The sequence below is a fragment of the Anser cygnoides genome, chromosome 1 (assembly GCF_040182565.1).
Source record: "Anser cygnoides isolate HZ-2024a breed goose chromosome 1, Taihu_goose_T2T_genome, whole genome shotgun sequence".
Classification (NCBI taxonomy): domain Eukaryota; kingdom Metazoa; phylum Chordata; class Aves; order Anseriformes; family Anatidae; genus Anser; species Anser cygnoides.
The window spans coordinates 141,684,255-141,705,217 of record NC_089873.1 but is presented as its reverse complement, the minus strand read 5'-3'; the positions used below and the strand labels follow the sequence as shown (position 1 = coordinate 141,705,217).

The 20,963-nt window shown below is 42.9% G+C and overlaps 1 protein-coding gene across 1 annotated transcript in view; it reads right to left on the bottom strand.

Moving 5' to 3' along the window:
• The window catches only part of TMEM131 (transmembrane protein 131), a 97,555-nt gene extending 82,580 nt beyond the window's left edge, over positions 1-14,975 (bottom strand). Inside the window, exon 1 of the mRNA XM_048048116.2 lies at positions 14,738-14,975. Within this exon, the coding sequence (XP_047904073.2) occupies positions 14,738-14,906 (169 nt within the window). The 5' untranslated portion in view covers positions 14,907-14,975. The remainder of the gene's footprint in view (positions 1-14,737) is intronic.
• Between the last annotated feature and the right edge of the window lie 5,988 nt (positions 14,976-20,963).

The window sequence follows — 20,963 nt, the reverse complement described above, 5'->3', positions numbered from 1 at the left end:
AAAAATTAGGCAGTATCTTTTCACGAGTTTATGTAGTTAGCAGACATGTTTGGCTCAAATACATTCATATTTTAATTGTCTCTGGTTAGAGCGTTTTGTATTTCAGCTTAAAGTAAGAAAACTTTATACAGACCTATGAAGTATCAAGTAACAAAATCTTAAAATCCTACAGTTCTCCAAGGTAAGATGGAACTTAGTATCGAAATCCCGTTAGTCAACATCAATCTTTAGATATGCCTGAATTACATATAACAGAATAAATCTGCATGTAATGCGAGACCACTGAATACGCCAAGACTTCTGGTGCGTAACGATAAAAAACATTCTCCATGGTTCATAGGTTATGAGGCCTACTTCTGACTGAGATCTGATTTTTAAGGTGGCTTTGCAAGATTTTCTTTCATTTAGCCACTGACAACTACTTTGGTTCAATACGAATATTTGTTCTGGCATATAAAAACACTGTTCTGAAACATTACTTAGCTCTGCAACAGCTACTCCAGACCAGCCTGTTTATTTTTACATTAAGCATCATCACCTATGCTCTTACATGCTTGTAAAAAGTATTTTCTCCCTTAACTCTTATCTAAACCAATTTTCTTACTCTTTTATAAGCTGTGTTTATAGATCCTGGTATCATCTACTCTGTGGATTCTCTCCAAATTCTGGAAATAGTGTCCTAACTTACTAAAATAAAGCCAGGTTGATTATTTAAATCTCTCCTAATTTACAATAAGATTTTTTTTATTAAAAAAAAAAAGTCGAACTTCTAACCCTTAGTCTCAATGACTAAGCTCACTTCAAGAGAACTATAACCACAGGAGCCAATTACAGTGTGCTAAATGTCATGCACTTCTGTCTACGTAATTGTAATTACAGCATTTGTACCACTACCAGTTAAACAGCACAACTAGAACTGGACAAGTTGGTTTTGAACCTTTGACTATGAATTAACTGCTTATGCACAACCACACAATTTCAATCATCCTGAGCAGTGGAAAACTGAGCAACATATAAAGTACAGGCAGTTGGGTATATAATGATAAATAACATTATTATGAAAGGAAGAATCACATGCTAAAAATTAAATACCACACCGATAAACAGCATTAAGCTGTAATGCAAGCAACCATTTTTATTGGCTTCAAGAATATAAAGGTCTGGTGAGCCTCAAGAAACACACCTCAGTTCAGCATTCAACATGATAAAAGCTGTTTAAAATACGAAGCCATCTCTCCAAGATGGGAGAGTCAGCGTTCCTATCGGTCTGAGCATCTGCCTACATCCTAAGCGCTGACAGTTCACTGGAAACACAAAAGATCATTCTCTTATGTGCCAGTGAATTGCAGGCAACCAGCTCAGAGAGACTCCCCAGTCAGCGTGCTTCCTTTCCAGCTCAATCCTCTTGCAGTTCCACAGCCAATTCATTTGCTTCTCTTCCAGTGGTCCATAAGGAAGGGAAATGAATAATTTTTCCAACAGACCTCAGGAAGAGCCATCAAAGCCAAGGCTGTAAATACATGCAAAGTAGTAGAGATCATATACAAAAATAATTTATTTTGAACTTCTTTTACATAGAAATATATTCATTCTTAGTTACCACCCCTTAATAAAGCCAGCTTGCTAATTGTTTTTTTCTGTTGACATATTAAGCAGCTGAAATAGGATCCCTAAATAATGCACTTTAATCATCATATGAAACTAAGAAGCAACACATTAACCTAAGTAAAATGAATAGTCTACTTTTTCTTAAGAACACCCTTTTGTACTACCACTTATAAGCATTAATTTTTATGACTTTAGACAACACACACTCCAGTAAGTGCTTATGCACAAACCTGTGCCCAAGTTCATAAAAGCTAAACCAGAGACTTGAGATCACTTGCACTGCAATACCCGAGTGCATGGATCTCCATTCCACAAGAGTGGGGGAGCAAACGATTTTAATTTTATTGCACACAAAGGCACAAATTTGAGTCTGTACACCCAACTAAATCTGCATGTAATGTTTTACTAACTTGTTCATGTGTCTTCTCTGATTTCAGATATAAGACAAGCTGCAGGCTAGTTTTCTTCGTACAGCGAAGCTCTTTCCTAGTAAAGCTGTCACGCTGAATTCATCCACTCATCTCTTTCCCCCTTAGTTAAGACTGATGCAGATTTTTAGTAACTCAGTTATCAATTTGGTTTTAAAAGCCAGCCACAAAACAAAGTGGCAACGTAATTCTGATTCATAATACAGGCCACAGAAAGACAATGAAGGTACAGCTTTGATAAAGGAAGAAAGTGGTTCTCTGTCCTGAAGACAGTTCACGTACTTGACTCACCACGCCTGTTTCATGTTTTAGAAGATGGTGCAACTGCTTCAAGGTTTCTTTTAAAGACAGAGCAGGAGCATTTACTGTCTAGAGGTGTTGTGTAATAGATATATTCTTGCAAGAAAGCTATAGAAACATACATAGGGAAAAAAAGCTGACTGAAGAACATATACTACACCAGTCTTATTTTTAAGAAAATGACTCTAGAAAGACAGAAAAATTGAATCACAGGGTACTCAAATACCCTTCTCAAATGCTTATTCCGTACTCAGCCCATACTTCCATCTTACAGAAAACGTTAATTTTCATCACCTGGAGCAATTTTTCTTTTAATCTTTTTTTTGTAATGAGTTTAAAAAGTTATCTGCCATTGACCAAAACAGTCAATTTCAGATGACAGCGGTAAATATCACAAGACCCCATTTTTTAAAAACCTCAAGTGCTACCTTAAAAGATGCTAGATGCTTTAAAATGCCTATTGAAAACATCTTCAAGTCAGTGCTTTACTTTTAAACATTTCAGTCTTTTCCCCAAAGACACTTAATTGCTGGCTCCAAAATACTCCTTAGTATGAAATTATATCGCATTCTGTTTTTTCAATGAAGAATTTCATAGATGGGCATTAGAACACTTATTTTAAATAAATAAGGAGAAGTAAATCTCTCATCTGAAAAAAAATAAAAATTAGATCACATTATTTTAAACTAAAGAGAACAATACTTCTGATACTCATGGAAACTTCTCCCAAATCATTAAATGGGAGAAAAGAATGTTAAATAGAAGACCAACATCTGAAAATAACTTGTTTTTCCTAGCTGTGGGCCATACAAATTGATCATGGCTTTTTTATTCTTTCAAATGATGGTGATTTTAAATGTTTCATAACTTCAATATGCTAAATTAGATTATAACTCTACAAATTTGTTGTAACTGAGCTTGCACAGGCACAAAATTAATTGTAACTAGCTTCAAAACCAAGATAATCTGGCCTGCAATGAAAAAAGGGAAAAATAGCAATCCTCCAAACTGTCTGCAATCTTCATCACATTCTCTTATTTTAATTCTCAAATTTTAGACAAAAACTTTTAGTTGTGCCAATAAGTTTACCACTCGTGTAGCACTGCAAATGGATGTGGGCACACAGAATTTGGACTTACTGGAATTCTAACCTTTACAGCACATAAAAGCATTTAATATTTAGTTTACAAGAAGTGACAGACAGTTTATAGCTTCTGCAGCCTCAGGAGCACAATGCATTAACTGACAATAATTGTTTATTCCTTCCATTAACATCAGCCTTCCAAACTTGCACTCCTATGAAATTAAGCCACTGAACAGACCTATGAAGCCCACTTACTCAAAAAATGGATTGTGTCAACACAGCACAAAGACCTGCTTAAGAGATACATCCAGGCTGATTAACGACCTTAATAAGCCTAGGTTTACTAAACACAGATCAAGAATTGTTCTCTGTAGAAAAGAGGAAGGAGGATGGGATTTTCATACTTTCCAAAAAACCAAAACCACAGAACAAGACAGCACCACGCAGATACCTCCTAACATCTAAATGTTTGCCACCTATGGGAATGCAAGCAGAGAAAAGCTACAGCTATGCTTTCTGATCAGTTTTCAGCTCCTGCCTCTGAATCTGGAGGTGCTACAGAGGATGCTTTGCATCACTAATCTCAACTGATATAATCACACAGGAACAGTGGCCTTATGGGCAATGCGGTTCTGCTCCCCTCTCCTAACACCCCTCTCTTTTTTTTTCCTTCTTCTTCAGTTGTTTATCAGGGTGCAAGTGATTGAATTTATAGAACAACCACAGAACTTGGAAGACATTAATTTACCTTTTGCTGCATAAGACTTGCAGCATGTTCAAGACCAGGTTACAACTGGAGAGAACTATTATGAGGGAGGAGTGCCATACCTCCACCCTCTCCGTGCTCATGTGGCAACTGTTACCCAAGTGTCCACTGGAAACAGCTATTAAGCCTGGAGGACAAGGAAAAGAGCAGCAAGATAACGCTTAATCAGCTACCATGCAAAGCCTACAAATGCAGTGATCGAAGGTCAAGAAGAGGTAGAAGCAGCCTTAATGTTAAACCTCTAGCGCTAATGATGTGGCACTGACAGCAGCTATTGATTGCTCAGCAAGGCATTCTGTTCACTTGCAGTGGGGAAACAGAGCCACAGGAAACAGCTGGCTGCACCGTCCGATAAAACCAGAAAAAAATGGGTGGAGAAGAACTGCAACAAGTTCTGAAAGAAGATAATAATACACAGACCAAGAAGAATGAAACAAAATAGAATTCCAGTCTTGGGGGGGGGGGGGGAATCCTAAACTGTTAATAAGAAACATCTTGGAATCAATTACCCCTGGTAAGCAAATAAACAACCTCCTCTGGTCAGACCCTTTCAGAAACTTCTATGACGATCTGGGTTGACACCCTGCGTAACACAGACCACAATTTCACCCAATATTTCCAACCCCCTAGGCTTAGCTGCATGACATCTTTTGAAGAGACATCCAATTCTACTTTGAAGACTGCAAATACCACAGAACTCCCCACATCACTAAAGCGCCCCTTAACTAAGATAACAGTTAATTATCTTCACTCAAAAATACCTCTCTTGTTTCTCCTTTGATGTGTCTAGCACCACGTCTCAACCTAAATATGCTTGATTAAATGGCCCTTCAGTATTAGAAAATTTCCCCTGACATAAGTACTTTTAAAGCACAATTAAATTATGCTTTATCGTTCCAAATAAATAAATCGCACTAAATACATCTGTTTCATTTTTAGTACCTTATTGTAATGTCTCTTTCCCTTGAGAAATTCAGTTTAATCAAAGGACTCACGGTACTCATCAAGTCCTGGAACTCTGATAAAATTTTCCTTGATAACTGGAAAATTGTTTCAGTCTTTGCTCCATCTGATAATGATATTCAGTGGTACCAACTGGCAGAGTAACTCCCCCTGTGAAGATTCAATCTCTGTCAATGAAAATGACCCCTCTTTCAGCACCAGACATAACCAGGCTTCCCCCAAACCAAGGAATTTATTCAGCATTTCATTATTTTGGAAGATACAGTTTAGCCAAAGCAATTTGGGCAGGTCATGCCCTGGTTAAGCTATGTGAAAGGCAACCCACAAGCCCTATGAAAATATAAAAGCAGCTGTATGATAATATGGAAGCTCCACACACACACACACCCCCTCCCTCCTGTATGACATTTAGGAACAATAACTCGGAGGGCAAGGAGAGTCTCAGTGCTTCCCCCCACCTCTGACAAAATTAAGCAGCAGGAGAGCTGGGGGCAAGGGCATCCCTGATAATGGTCGCTCCTGGCACCCCTACGCGTCTCCCCGATGGCTCCCCAGCCCGCAGTTACACACGGATGCGAACACCAGCGCAAACACATGAGGCGGCCGCGGGTTCCAGTAGGACCCAGCACTCCGTGTCCCCAGCCGCACGCAGAGAACTGCCAGACCTGGCAGCACTCGCTGACCAGACTGCTCAGGATCTCCTCAGATACACAAGCCGCGCAGATCATTTGTTAAGTATTGCTTTAATGTATCTCGTATATTAACATGGCAAGCACAATCCAATTTATTGTCGTATTACTAGCAGCTGGCAAAGATGGGAAACTAATGGCAACATTGTTCTTCACATGAAAGATGGGGTATAAATTTTACCACTGAAACAAGTTTTTAAAAAAAAGAAAGAATAAAAACTAGGGGACAAATAAAGACTAGTTTACACACAAACACTGCAACAAGGAATGGCCAAGAGGTCTTTTTTTTTTTTTTTTTTTTGAATTCTACGATCAATTTCCTTTAGTGATGCAGGGACACGTGGAACTTTCTGGATCCAATTACAGCTCAGCTTCCGTCTGAGCTGTATATATACATTATATATATATAAAAATTATATATAAATTGCTACCACCATAGCACTGATTTTACCAGCATTCCGGATTTTCCTGTCTTAGAGATATTCCCATCAGTTGTGATAGAGTCACTATGACTTCCAACTGAGTTTTTAAGGTCATGAGGGAGATCCAACCACAGAGGTAGCATATAAGGGTGGACCTTAAGATACCATCTAGGTCAACCTCTTGTTGAAAGCATGGTGAACACTGAATTTGGACCGCTTTGCTTAGGCTTTTGTATAGGTTGGTCTCAAAAATCTTCAAGGACAGAGATTCCCCAGCCTCCCTAAGGAATCTGCTTCAGTGTCTGACCATCCTTACAGCGAAAGATATTCTCGTTATGCCAAACCAGAACAGAGCACTGTAGTGACCCGGATCCTTGCACACTGAGGCACCAGCCATCCACGTTAGAAATGACCTGAACAAGTCCGTGCCTGTGTTGCACTCTCAGGCTGGCCTTCAGGCTCATGTTGTGCATACATACTCCATGTAGCAGAGGCACCTGCAGCAGCCCCCACCTGCTACAGGCAATTCTGCCACCTGGGTGGCCTCACCTTGATCTACAAGTGCAACAAGAAGATACGTGTGTGAACCTCCTCTGTTTGACAGCAGAAGCTATGAATAGAGTCACAGCACAAGTTATGAATAGAGTTGTTTTCTTGTAAGGAAGTCCTATAATAGCTCAAACAACCAAAGTGGCATAACCCTTTCTATGGGCAGGGGCCACACGGTATGTTGTGTGTGAATTGGAGGCCTGTTTGGTGATACACAGCTTGGGCTTCCCAGCATCTGAAGGGATAAGATTACCTGTACTATTCTCTCTTTATAGCATTAGCTCTGATTCAATGGTATTTTACAGAGTCCACATGACTTTCTTACTCGACTCATCACACACCAGCACATCCCGGCGCAAACCAAGCCTTCCCTGTTTCAATTTACGGCCACTGTCCCTCAGCCTCCTGCCAAGCATCTCAAGTCTGGCTCCCTTTTGTTGAGAACCACTATTTTGATATCAATGGGCTGCCCCTGGGTCCCTCCAAAGCCCCATCACCCCGTGCTGCTTCCAGTCCCTCAGCCTCTCTGCATGACCATGTGTCACCTTCGTGGCCTTCCAGTGGGTCAGGGGGAACAAAAGTGGATGCAATGTTTTAGCTGTGGTCTACTAAACGCTGAGTAAAGGGGAACAACCACTTTGTTCCAGCTGCTGGCTACACTCCCCTGGGATGCCAGGGTACATTGCTGACTTGTGTGTAGTGTTTACAGCTTGTACCCCCTACAAATGGTTATTCTGCCTCAGATGAAGGACTTTCCACTCGTCCTTGCTGTTTTCCGTGATGGTCCTGTCAGCTTGTTTCTCCATCTGTTTAGGTCCCTCTGATATGCAGCCCTGCCCCTGAGCACACCGACTGCTCCCCAGACTCAGCACACCCCATCTGCAGCGCAATGACAAAGATATTAAGTAAGAGAGGTCCCAGAACAGAGCCAAGAGGAACTCCTTGTAGCCATCCTCCAAGGCAAAGCAAGCATAAACCACTGCAGAAAATAAGCCAAAACCAAACACCGTACAGTTTATCAAGTTGCCTGGATAATTTTTTACCATTATCTACAAATTCTGCCTGTAATTATTTGCAGAATATTTTGGTGCAGATCACTGATTCATTAATTATTTTTCTGTATTGCTGGATTATATCATTTCATATTTATTTACAAGCTTCAGATAACCAGCTTTTAAATCCACTTAACATACACATCAACATCTCAAATGGGAGACAAAAATCCCCCAGTGGAAGCAGCTACCATGAAAACCAGCCAATTTCTTTACTCAATTTCAATATCTTCTATCATCTTTAGTCTGAGTCAGAATTTTCAGCCTACAGCTTACCTATTACAAAAAGAAAGGAATTTCATAAGCCATTCAGATCAGACTACACTGAAGCCATCCAATTTCACACTAAGAAATAAACTACCTCGAGGTGTTTCCAACACAGTATGCCTGTAAGGAAAGGAGAGCACCTTCAGCTTTTAAAAGCTAACATGCCCTTCTTTAAAACTTCCTCTCTGTCAACTTTCCTCAGCCATTTTTCTCTTCACTAACACCCTCCTCTGCAATGACCCATTCTACTTCAGGTCTGTGGATCTAGAAAGCAAGGCTGATGAACAGGGGGCATACAAGGAGGTTCAACATACATAAGTTTGTCAAATTATTTATATGAGAACCATGCTCGGCCATAACTTTGACCCCTATTCTCACTCCTGCAAATGGTGATTTAATCTGTTTACCACCATCGTTAGCTGTACTTCCTGACTCAAATGGCTTTAAAAATACAAAACCCAAGGTGTGGGGCTTCATTTTTGTTTTTTAGGTTTAAGTAACTTTTAAAAGTCTGCCTGCACTCTATTACACCAAATATGTACAGTCCAACCAAGATCTAGATGTTCAACTGAAAAAAAACACTCAGATAAGCCTCAAGGCATCCTTGTGAAGACAGATTTTTTTATGAAGAAAATCTAATGGATATATTGGTAAAATAACTTTAATACCCTATGCATGTTATAATAGAGTCAGCCAAACAGTTCTTTGAACTAACATTTTTAACTCATACAGGACACAGACAGAAGTAACTGTTAGTTACATAGTTTCATTTCCTGTATATCTCCTCCCATTACATTTCATTCAGGTGTCCTTAAAACCAGTTCAATGACTATAAGAAAACCCAAGTTGTTCTCGGACCATTCTCTACTGCTATGCATGCCAGGCAACAGGAGGAAAGAGGCATTAAAAAGGCCTCCAAGACAGTCTCAGTGAGATGATAAATATTGTAAGTTTAGCTGGAAACTCTCAAACTAGCGTGTGTGTATATATATATATATATAAATTTTTTTTTCCTATTCAGAACGTGGCATCACATTGCAATCCTTCAGCTCTTTGCTACTTCCACTGCTGGAGGGAGAAAAGGCACCTGAATTTGTTCATGTAATATACCAGAGTACAAGCTACCCAAGCCAGTTTATCAGAAAATGTTAAGTTTTAAGCAGATACTGCATCACATCTTTGCTACAGTCAGTAGGTTTCTAATTATTCCATGCAGACATTTCAGAAAACAGAAATAACTTATTTCTGCATTGCTATTTAAAATTTTACCAGCTGCCTCTGTACAAACCCGTATCTGACACAAGATTATTCTGCACTTGTATTTATATCTAGAAAGATAAATATCTACCCTTTAACTCTAATGGTCACCGATTCCTTTGGTTTCCTTGATAACTGTTTTAATTTACAAGCTTTACAGAATGGAAAAAGGGAATTTTGCAGCAGGAGTTACTGCCGCCGTATCTGGCCTAAACACCCAATGCAAGAAGGAAATGTGCATCCAACATCTTGGCATTTAGTCATCAAAAATGTTGAAATACCAACACTTTTTTTAAATGGAAAAACAAAGAACTTTTAAAATAACTGTAGTTCAGGCTCTGATGTGGTGACTACCTCAGAGGAAGGGAACCAGTTGGTTCTGTGAGGAGCGCCCAGCGCGCTCACCTCCTGCAGCCACCGCACACGGCGGGCTGGTTGTGACCTCCGGAGGCCGCTGGCCAAAAGCAGGTCCAGTTAGAGCAGGCCCACCAAGGCCCTGCACAGACCAGCTCCCAGCACCACCACAAAGAGCACAGGTCTGCTTCAAAAGCGGCCTTTCAAATGGAGGGAGAGGAAGGGACCCCCTCACGGACCCATTACACCCGGGTGGGTTCCTGCTGTGGAGGCACCACACCGGAGAGCAGCTACGAGCAGCAGGAAGACCCATCTCCACTGCCTTTTATTCTTGCCAAACCCACAAACACAGGAACAAACCAAACTGGTTCTAGGTTGCGCTTCAGTCGCAGGACTTTTACTGCTGGTTATGCATGAACCACAGCATCCGCCATTTACTGTCAAGCTCCCAGCGGATTCACCAGCGTACAGCTTGAAGGACTCTTCACACTTGTGAACTTGGTCAATCATGCTGGGGAATCATGGTATGTTTATCTTTAAGCAGAGCTAAAGTGGCTAGGTTGTGAAATAAAGCGCTACGCAGCAAATGATCAAGCTCTACTGCAACCAGCTGCAATTTTAAAACGCACAAATGTATCCAAATGACTCAACTCGTATTGCAATGCTGGCAATCAATCACAAAAATTACAACCGAACGCCCTGAATTAATCAGTGCCCATAGACTTCCTCATCAATGCCCACAGACTTCTGCAAAGTTTGGAGGGACTTCATCACGTCGGGCACTGCCCGGGTACGCAGCACATTTCCCCCTGCGAGCGAGGGAACCGCAGCCTGCCTCACACAAACCATGTAACTGGACGCTGGCTAAGGGAGAAAGAGATGCAGAGGAGGGAGGAACAGTTACTTCAAGATTACACACAAGGTCACGGAAAATACATGGTCTCAACTTCCTGTCCGCTGCATTACAATGTTTGCTTACATTTAGTTTCGCCCAAAGATCCTGCGAATGAGTTTGAGACCTTCCAATGCCAGCACGTGGTTTATACTTATCATTCAGGAAGCAAAGATACAGCGCCAGCCTCACCAGCTCTCCCAAACTTAAGTTTCAAAAACACAGTGAGACAGCATGGACAATTTTTGTTCTCGCAGAGCTTGCCTCACACCGTACACGATTTTAGCACGCTACTTCAGCTACTACAATGTTTTCAGGTTGACTGAGGTCATTCTTTCTGGATCACATTTTCATTTATGTCAGGGTCAAAACATTATCATTAAGATCAACGGTAGGATGTTTCATATTAGTTCTAACAGCAGGATGCAAGAAACAAGCAGAACACGTGAAGAGTTTTTTATAATGTTATTTTAAACACATAAGCTGTCTCCCACATCACCTTCCTGCATTGGTTTACTTTTGATACTCATATGAACTATCCCGGGTTACCATTTTAGATATAAGCAAAAAGAAAAAGCTACTTGTCCCAGTTCAGATACAATGACAAAAGCAGAAGAACCCGTGTCCCAGTGCACTGTTCTAACAAGAAGATCACCCTTCAGCTCCTCCATCATTATATTAGCGATCATTTACACTTGGTTGCTACTTTAGTTTCTAAGATATTAGTAGAAAATATGTCCAGCTTTAGAAAAAAATAATATTCATTATTTTCACTGATTTAGCTGGTGCCAAAACTTAGATGCGTAAGTATAAGTTTTTCCCAGATTCAGCACTAAAATATGAATTCAAAAATTACAGCTAGGGATTGAACCTAGCCTAAATATCCGTCTTGTATCACATTTGTGAACAACATGTAGGGTAGGTACTACAGAACTATCAAGATAGTTTCAAAGGGCTTTCAGTCAGCTCTCCAAATTAAAAGCAGCAAAATTTTCAAAAGTTGCTGTTGTATAATATGAAGATTTTTTTTTTTTCAGGAAGTTACACACTGAATAGGAACAAAGGAACAAGCACAAAACAATTCCCAGGTTTTAAAGCATGCTCGTGGCAGACATTTGTCTTCAAAACATAATACTGACCCTGAGCTTATGGCATTACTATGGCTTCCTTCAACCTGAAGCACAGAAGCATATTTTGACACCCCCTCAAAAAAACAACTAAAACAAAAACCACATGCTCACATATAAAAACTGAAAGTTGTCCTCAATCCATGTGGCAACACAGTACGTGGTAATCACACCAGAAAAGGATGAGTCTACAAAAAGCCTGAGAATCATATGTATTTGCAAAAGAAACTCTTTAAGTTATATTTTCGCTCCTCCCAGATTGCAGGCAGCTCTGAGACTGAAAGCACCACTTTCTTCCTGTCATGTCATTCTTCTGCTACAGGTTCACAGATTTCTCAAGTGACAGAACCAAAACAAAAAAAATGTAACAACTTTCTTCTCAGTCTTACTCATTCCTCAGTAATACAGGGTCCAGCTAAGGACCCAGCTAGACAAAGAAACAAGAAGTCGCACAGCAGTATTTAGTCTGAAACTGATGCTTATATTTTTTGGCCAGTCTACATACAGTTTTCTCTGCTCTCATGTTTTTTTCATGTACTTTCAACAAGCTCTATTTCTCTAACACAGAGAGAGCATACAGCAACATCACTTTTTCCTCACAAGTTTGATTTACAGCTTGTATACACAAAGGATTTGAGTTTTGTTTTTTCCCTGTTAGACAAATGGCAAAGCTGTTTATTTTCCATTTTTACTCCTAAACTCTTTAACTAGGATTGGGGACCAGAAGCAGTCACGTCCATCTGAAACACGCCAGCATCATTATTCTTCTTACTTGTGACAGCTCCACAAAGAACGGCTTGCTGCTCCTACTCCAGAGGTACACGAAGCAAGCATTACTCTTCTGTGCATCGGCTCTGTCCTTCCCCCAGCTTCTCCTCACACACATGCATAGTAGAAGTGTTCTCCTCCTTCATTTTTCACTCTGTTTTTGTGATATTCCGATTATATTATTCTCTCAGGTCTGTCATCCATCTGAGCACCTGCTCTTATCCTTGTTTTTTTTTCCCCCTGCAGCATCTTCTCTGGAATTGTACTGCACCGAGTCTTCCTACAGTCACCTTCACCTGAGCACTGCAGAAATAGGACGGGAGCAAGAACACACAGCCTCAGTTCCACCTCCTCTCCACAGTTTCCTTCCTGCAGCTGTAGTGAAACACATACGTCCACGTTTGCGGGATGGAAAGGATATTCCTATTTTCTTACTTCCTGTTTTGCTTTTTTTTTTTAAACAGTGTCTTACTATGTTTAACTTGACACAACCTAGTAGAAGCTGAGGTGCCAAACACCAGAGGCTGAAATGCCCTCCCCTCCCTTCCTCCGAACTACCACTTCATCTTGAGCTCCTACCTACTGTCCAAACTGGTCCTTCCTCTTCTGTGCTCAATCACTGCCCCTTGCAGAGTGGCACTTACATTGTAGTTCAGATCAGCGGGACTGGATCTCACAAGCCATCATTTGAAAAGTCTTACTTTAAAAATCCACTGCTTCTTTTTTTGTCTTATTGTTGTCTTCTTCCCAGGGCTACACATGGGCATTGTACTCAAGAAAACACTGGAGACAACATTTTTAAACGTATGATCGACAAACGAAGGTCATCAAAGAATTGTTCTAGGGAATCCATGAAAGATGAATTTAAAAAATGAGCAGAAATCCAGGACACCCAACAAAGACTTATTAGTAAGCTTAAACATACTACTTGGAGTCTACACACGAGGAGTACATTTTAAATAATGAGCTGTATTAACACAAGGAAATGGGATCAGTACGAAATCTTCCATTTTCATGAAGGGCTTCAAGCATATCTTTTCGAACTCTATGAACCAAAAACTGCCTTTGTTTATCCAGGAACGCCAAGGAAGTCCATAGAGAAAAAGCAGTCTCTCTTCCACAAATCAACAAAGCCATGCAAGGAAGTCCATAGGGAAAAAGCAGTGCCTCCTCCACAAACCAACAAAGCCACGCCACGGCTCTAACTGTCCCAACTTCCAGGGCATGAATCAATCCCACGATATTGGCATATGACATCTCTGATGAATCTCATATACTCATATAAGCTATTACATGTGAAGGAATGCCATCAAAATCAGAGTTAAAAATACGCATTACCGAAGCACCTGCATTTGAGCTATTCTAGCACCACGAGACACTACAGACTGAACCGACAGACTTACAAATTTGTGTTGCTATAAGAATACTGAGCCTTCTTCACACTCTTTTCTACATGTTGAATTCTCTGAAAACAGTGAAATGGGGTGGCCTTGAGCCAAAATTGACGGTTTTTAAGATCGGCATCATCCTGTTTGTAGAAAAAGATGTTACTGAGGAATTCCTCGCACTGAGGCGCCCCTTAGGAAGGGGAAGGGCTATTTATCTGTGTTTGCGCTGGTACCTGCGTTGTTAGGATCCCTGCGGTCTGGTCCGGAGGCACTGCCACGGCCTCCTCGCCGGCTCCTGCCCCGTGCCCTCCCAGCTCTGCCTCCTGACCCTGCTGTTTCGCCCCCTCCTTCCCCCAAGCCCTCCCGCCGGTGCGGCAGCTCGCTCCCAGCGGGAACCCTCGCCTCGGCTCAAGCGCCGCGCTCAGCCCGTCCCGCCCGCCCCGCGCCACATCGCACCGTGAGTCTGCACCTCGGGAGCCGGCCGCCCTGCCACGGGAACCGCTCGGCCGCTCGGCCCGGGGCTTTATTTCGCTTCTCGCCCCTCGCTGAGCCGGGAGGGTGCCTTTTCATCCCCCCCCCGGCCGCCTGCTCGCCCTGGCTCGCTCCCCGCTGGAAGCCTGCCGCGGGCGAGCCAGCCTTTTTTGTCCTCCCCTCGCCGCGTTTAAAGGGCAGCTCGGGCCGCTCGCCTTCACCCCTGGAAGGAAAATAAAGGAGGGCAGGCAGAGCCCCGGGGAGGGCTCCCGCAGCCCAACGGCCCCAACCGCCGCCGCCGCCGGGGGAAGAAGAGGAGGAGGAGGAGGAGGAAGGGCAGAGGGGAGCTCACCTTCCTTCTCGGCCTGCGCCGCGTGGAGCAGCACGGCCAGGGCGAGGCGCAGCGCGGCGCCCCACCACGCCGCCGCCCGGCCGCTGCCGCCGCTGTGACGAGACGGGGAGCCGGAGCCGGGCACCGCCACCACCGGGGCCGCCGCCGCCGCCTCCCGCCGCGCCGCCATCGCGCTGCCGCAGCCGGCCGCGGGTCCGCCGCCTCTCCCACGGGCCGCGGCGCGCGCGCGGGGCAGCTCGGCGAGGGGCGGGGCCTAAAGGGGGAGGGGGCGGGGCCTGGGGCGGGCACCGGGGAAGGCGGGGGAGGGGGAGGGGGGACGGGCGGCGTGACGGCGGGGGGCGTGACGGCGGGGGGCGGGGAAGGAAGGAGGGAGCGGGGAAGGAGGGAGCGGGGGCCATTTTGAGTGAGGGCAAGGCGCCCCCTTCCCTTCAGCGAGGCCGTCAGAAGACTCTTCTCGTACACCGATATATATTTTCTTTTTTAACGTGACTTTATATCTCCTTTAATATCTATTGTTCACGAAAGCAATCCCATCTCTTTATTACTTTCCCTTTGAAGCCTCACGGGTCACTCTCATTATTCCACCCCCCCCCCCCCCGAAACCGTGTCGAGGGTTCTCCTGCCCGCTCTCAAGATGGCGGCGACAGAGCGCCCGCACGGAGGCAGGGGGTTGCCCGCTGAGGGCGTCTCTGCATGGCGGCCCTCTACTGTTCCCTCCCTGCCCCACTGCCAGCAGCCCTACGAGGATATAGGGCACTGGTGGCCGTCGCCGCAAGGAGGTGGCCTCCCAGCAGCATGGCATTGGCATTAACACCCTAGGCAGTGGGGCTGTTGCACACCTTACACAGGGTGTGAGGCTCGGCGTGATGCCAGCCGTCTGTCAGGGAAAGGCACAAGACCTCCAGCCATTTTAGCAGCATGTGTGGCCTTTGCACCTTCACAAGACATGGAAAGGAAAGCTGTGGCTGGAGGGTGTGCACATTATTACAAGTACAGGTTGCACATCCATCAGACAAGGTGGTTTTGGGAGCTTTGCACCAGTGCTGAAAGGAGCCCTGGGTGTCCGCTTTCCAAGGTCAGGAGGGATGCTGCCAAAGCCGTCTTGGACAAAGTGTCAGAGGGAAAGGGCTGTGGTACAAATGGTCTATGTTCATTGATGAACTGCCTTAGGGTTTTAGAGTAAAATGTTGCATGCACCAGTGCTCTCCAGTCACTCATTTCCCTGCAAGGTCAACATCCCATATCGGGTCTGAAGTTCTTGAACATGTGGTCGTGTTTTAGCTGCCACAACAGCATAATGGATTTGGGAAGGATAGTAGATCCAGAGTCTCAAAGGAACTGACTGATGCACAGACTAAAAAAAACAGTAACATTTATTATAGCTCGTACACAATCATACTATGCACTGTTCTTTATTGTCAGAACACCCCAAAGACACATCAAAATTCTCTATATCATTGCTTTCTTGGACTATGGCCACAGCATCAAGTAGGTTTATTCTTGAAGGGAAAATGGAAAATTAGTAACATCGGGTTGAAGCCTTCCGCAGCAACAGTGACCATTTCCAGAATACATGTTGTATGAGGAATCAAATTAAAAGCCTCTGTGTAAATATTCAAGCTGCATAATCTTTTGACCACTGCATTGAAAAAGCACATATATGAGTGAGTGACTTGGGATCATGAGTCCCCGTTAACGTTTCTCAGAACCACCCAAACCACAGTGAATATGAAGTCAGATCAATGCTGCGAGCAGAAGCCCACATGTTGACATCTGTGGGGAATAGGTATGTACATCAAAGGGCACAAATTAAGGACTCAGAAAGACAAACAGCAGTTAGTGCTGCTTCTTTATCCCAGTGGATGTTGCATGATCTTGATTTTACCTTCTTAACTAGGCTTCTACTGTACACACATCACTTTTCTGGGAAGTCAGCTTTTTTTCTGTTTATTCTATTTTAAATCTGATGTTGCACAACTGCACAACTTTCTCACTGTAATTCGTGCTGTAGAGCATTCCACAACTAAAATGAATGGGAACTCTAATGAAACTAAGATGTAAGGATGGCAAAATCTGCCTCAGAGTAAAAATGGAAATACCAGCTGTGTTATTAAAAAAAAAAAAAAAAGGCTATGAAATAAAATGAGATAACAACTGTGAGTCCTACCATTATGGTATGTATGAATCTTAAACCTTACAGCATAAAAATACAGCCAGTTTTTAATTGTTCTGTACACAGAATGTCTTTCTCCAAAGATATTATTAGATGTGTAGAAAACAAATAGCTCACAGTACATATTCTCCCTTTCATCTTTGTCCAGAACTCCCACTGTTTTCAGTCAAGAGTTCTGTGCAGGAAAAAACAATACAATATGGTTCAATGTCTGTAAATGATAAAGCAAAAGGCATTCTGTTAATTTATTTCTGAATTAATCTGGGTTATATTACTTCATACATGTTTGAGGCTCTTCAAGCTGCTTGGTTTATGCATGCAGGGCATATGAATATTAACATTTGGATATTGCAGTATTACTTGAGCCTGTTGAACAGTTTTTAAAAATACACAGTTCTACTACTGAAAAAAATAAATTATGATGGGACATAGAATATAGTTCTTATGGAAATATAATTCCACAGATGAACAGAAACTGTGTGAGTACTGAGGCACTGAAGTTCAACAACTGATTAGTCATATGAAGGAACACCCACTTCTACTGGAGAACGTCAGAAATACTTTGAAATGGGCAGTCATGACTCTGTAGTTATTCTCAGCTTTGTTAGCATAATTGTTAAAAAATAGTAAACGGAACACAAGAAGAGGTACAGTCAGTCTACCTTCAGTGTTGGCTACCTTCAATGGAAAGTTGTGTTCTTAAAGACTGCAATATTTACTGACCTATGGTAGTTTAAAATATTTCTCCTATGCATACTCAAGTGTCAGTTTCCAACTGTCATGGAAGTTACCTACACTGATAGTTGAAACTCTTTTTCTAGGCAAGGAACAACCAGAACTGCTGAAATACAGACATGCATTTTCCATCCTGACATCTTTGCAATGGAGGCAAAAGCTTCTCGGAGAGTGGTGGAGCAGTCAGTTAGAAGCCATAACCTCGTCAGCTGCTGGTGTTCATTAGGGGTTATCTGTCAGACTCCTAAAGCCATAGACTGATATTTGAACCACCTCAGAGGGTTACCTCTTCTGTGAGATACTGATCAAATCCAGGTGACATTGCACTGTTCATGGGACCCCTTTGATAGGTTTAGCAGGGAGTCAGTAACTCGCAGTAGAAATTGTAAACTCTTAAACTCGCATGGAGATTTCTGTCGTCAATATACCCCAGGTTACCTTCACTTTGCTTTTAACAAATGTTAAAAATGGACGATTGGTTTAAAATATACCAAGAAAAGAAAGAAATGGGGAGAGAGGAGGCTGTTGAACCACCCAGTCAATTTCCTGCCAGTGGAGACATACTTCTGGTAGGTCGTTCAGAAGTGTATTTCAAATTCATTTTTAAATGATTTAACTCAAAGAATTCCTACCACTTCTGCTTTAAGATGTATTTAATACTAGATGTATTTAGCTCTTTTAACCTTTTTGTATAACACAGCTCTTCTGGATAATTCCTCCTGCTGTTCCTTAAATTGCCTCATTTGCCTTGACGTTATGATGGATTGCACAGAAACGCTGCACATACCAGCACTGAGTCTGCTAGGGAAAAGTTGTCCTTTCAGAAATGTTTCAATAAACTTGAGCTGCCCAAATGAGTTTGCATCACTTCAGCATCTTGCATCACTTGGCTATATTTTTGAGCTAGTACCAGGCACCCCGCAGCTGGGTTTACTGCTCTGGGAATCTGTGGCTTGTCTTTTACTTGCCAATACTTTGCAGCTCTGGGTACTCAGATGGACCTGTGAGCTAAAGGCAAACCCTGCAACCAAGGGTGAGTGGCTCAGGGCTCCCCCATGCTTCATTATCCATGGCAGATGCAAGTCATTGAAGGACTTTGTTTCCAGCATTTTATTTATGGCATTGCGAAACTGGTGCCTTGAAGAAAACAGAGGAGATATGATATACTGGAGTTTTAATATTCAAGTTTGTCTACAAGATTTATTTGCAGTGAACCCTTGTTATTTTTTCTTCATTCCATTATTCTCTAGATAAACAGTGGTAAACTTGCTTCTTTTTTATTCTTTGTTTCAATTTAATTTTCTGTTCAATTCATCATTCATATGACCATGCGCCTGATTTAGAATCCAAAATGTCACATCGTTTTTGTTAACCTATTGAGAGAAAATACCCTTTCTTTCTTTAAGGATTTTACATTTTATGAACTAAATGTAACGATCCAGAAAAGACTTCATCAAAGAAGGGGGTGAACAACTTCTGATTGGTCTTGGTATTTATGACAGCTACTTGCACTGTGAGAGCTTCCTTTCAGCTTTGTCATGATAAAGACCATCACACTGTGTGATTTGGGCCTACCAGTTTCCTTTAATAAAATAAATTAGACAGTATTTTAAGGGCAATAGTACTAGCTGTGGTAGCTCTTTGGTGAACTGTGATGTGAACTGTTGCTGTGGATATGACACTTTGGAGGGAAGGAAGAGACCTTGACAGGCTTGAGAGGTGGGCCTGTGTGAACTTCATGAAGTTCATCAAGGCCAAGTGCAAGGTCCTGCACCTGGTTTGGGGCAATCCCAAGCACAAATACTGTCTGGGTGATGAGTAGATAGAGGGCAGCCCTGTGGAGAAGGAACTCAACATGAGCTGGCAATTGTGTGCTTGCAGCCCAGAAAGCCAACCGCATCCTGGGACATGGACCTGTGGGAGGGGGTGCAGAGGAGAGCCACAGGGACGGTCAAAGGGCTGGGGCACCTCTCCTGTGAAGACAGGCTGAGGGAGTTGGGGTTGTTTAGCCTGGAGAAGAGAAGGCACCAAGGTGACCTTCTAGCGGCCTTCCAGTACCTAAAGGGGGCCTACAGGAGAGTTGGGGAGGGACTTTTTGTCAGGGAGTGTAGTGATAGGACAAGGGGTAATGGCTTTAAGCTGAAAGAGGGTAGATTAAAATTAGATATTGGAAAGAAATTCTTTACTGTGAGGGTGGTTGGAACTGGATGATCTTTAAGGGCCCTTCCAACCCAAACCATTCTGTGATTCTATGATTCTACACATGCCCTTTTGTTGCATGCAATGTGCATTAACCTTGTTCATTTGACCACTGCTTTATGTTTCCCTGCTGCTGAATCTGTGTCATGCAATTGCCATAGCACAGCCCATCTCTTATATTGTGATGTCTGCACCAAAGAGATTTGGTTGATCTGATCTGGGGTGACCCATGACATGTAAGTTTGATATACAAAAGGTGAAGGCACTCAGAGGAGCCTGGCTAGAAGTGGGTATTGCACAGCTGTGACATGAGCTGTCAGTGCTGAGTGACTGCACGGATCACTGCTATTTGACCTAACTTGTTATCACTGTTGTCATGACCTACTCATCCCATGTGGTATTGCGCTGTGGGGACATAGTGAAGCTGGGAGATGCAGCACAAAGGGTTCAGTCCTGCCACAAAGTCCAACACAGCAGAAGACTTCAACACCAGTTTAGTTCTGTGCTTAAGAGTAGTGTCAGTGAAGGGAACTGTTCCCATCTGACCATGTGTTTGTTGGATGTCTTACTGGTATGCTCCCAGCTTTCCAGTTTCAGTCCCCAAGGGTGCAACAACACAGCCCACTTGGGCTGCCAGCACAATTGTATTGCCTCCACAATGCTTGGCAACCTGGCAAATTTTCTTTTCTGGTGGCGTAGCTGATAGGTGTTCTGTTGTCACAGCAAGGTATGTGATATTATTCCTCCCATACACTCCACTGATACAGCAAGGCTGGAACTTTGTAGCGCACAACTCCTCTCAAGACTGGCCTGGTTCTTTGCTGACCTGCAGAGCAGAAATTGAGGGTTGCTGACATGTTATCATAGCGTGGTACCCACAGAATCATCCTAGATGGGTGCTACATGTGCTCAATTCTGTATGTTGATTTTTCTGCTGAAAGAGGAGGTATCGAGTGCAAAACCACTCTTGCATGCAGAAGCAGTCTATTGGTGCAAAAGAAGGAGAGAGCAAAGAGGAAGAAATAGAAAAGCAATAGGCCTGATCTGAGTGTGACCAACCAAATACCCTACTCAGCCCGAAGTTACATAGATGACATTCTTAAATTCCTAACGCTTTTC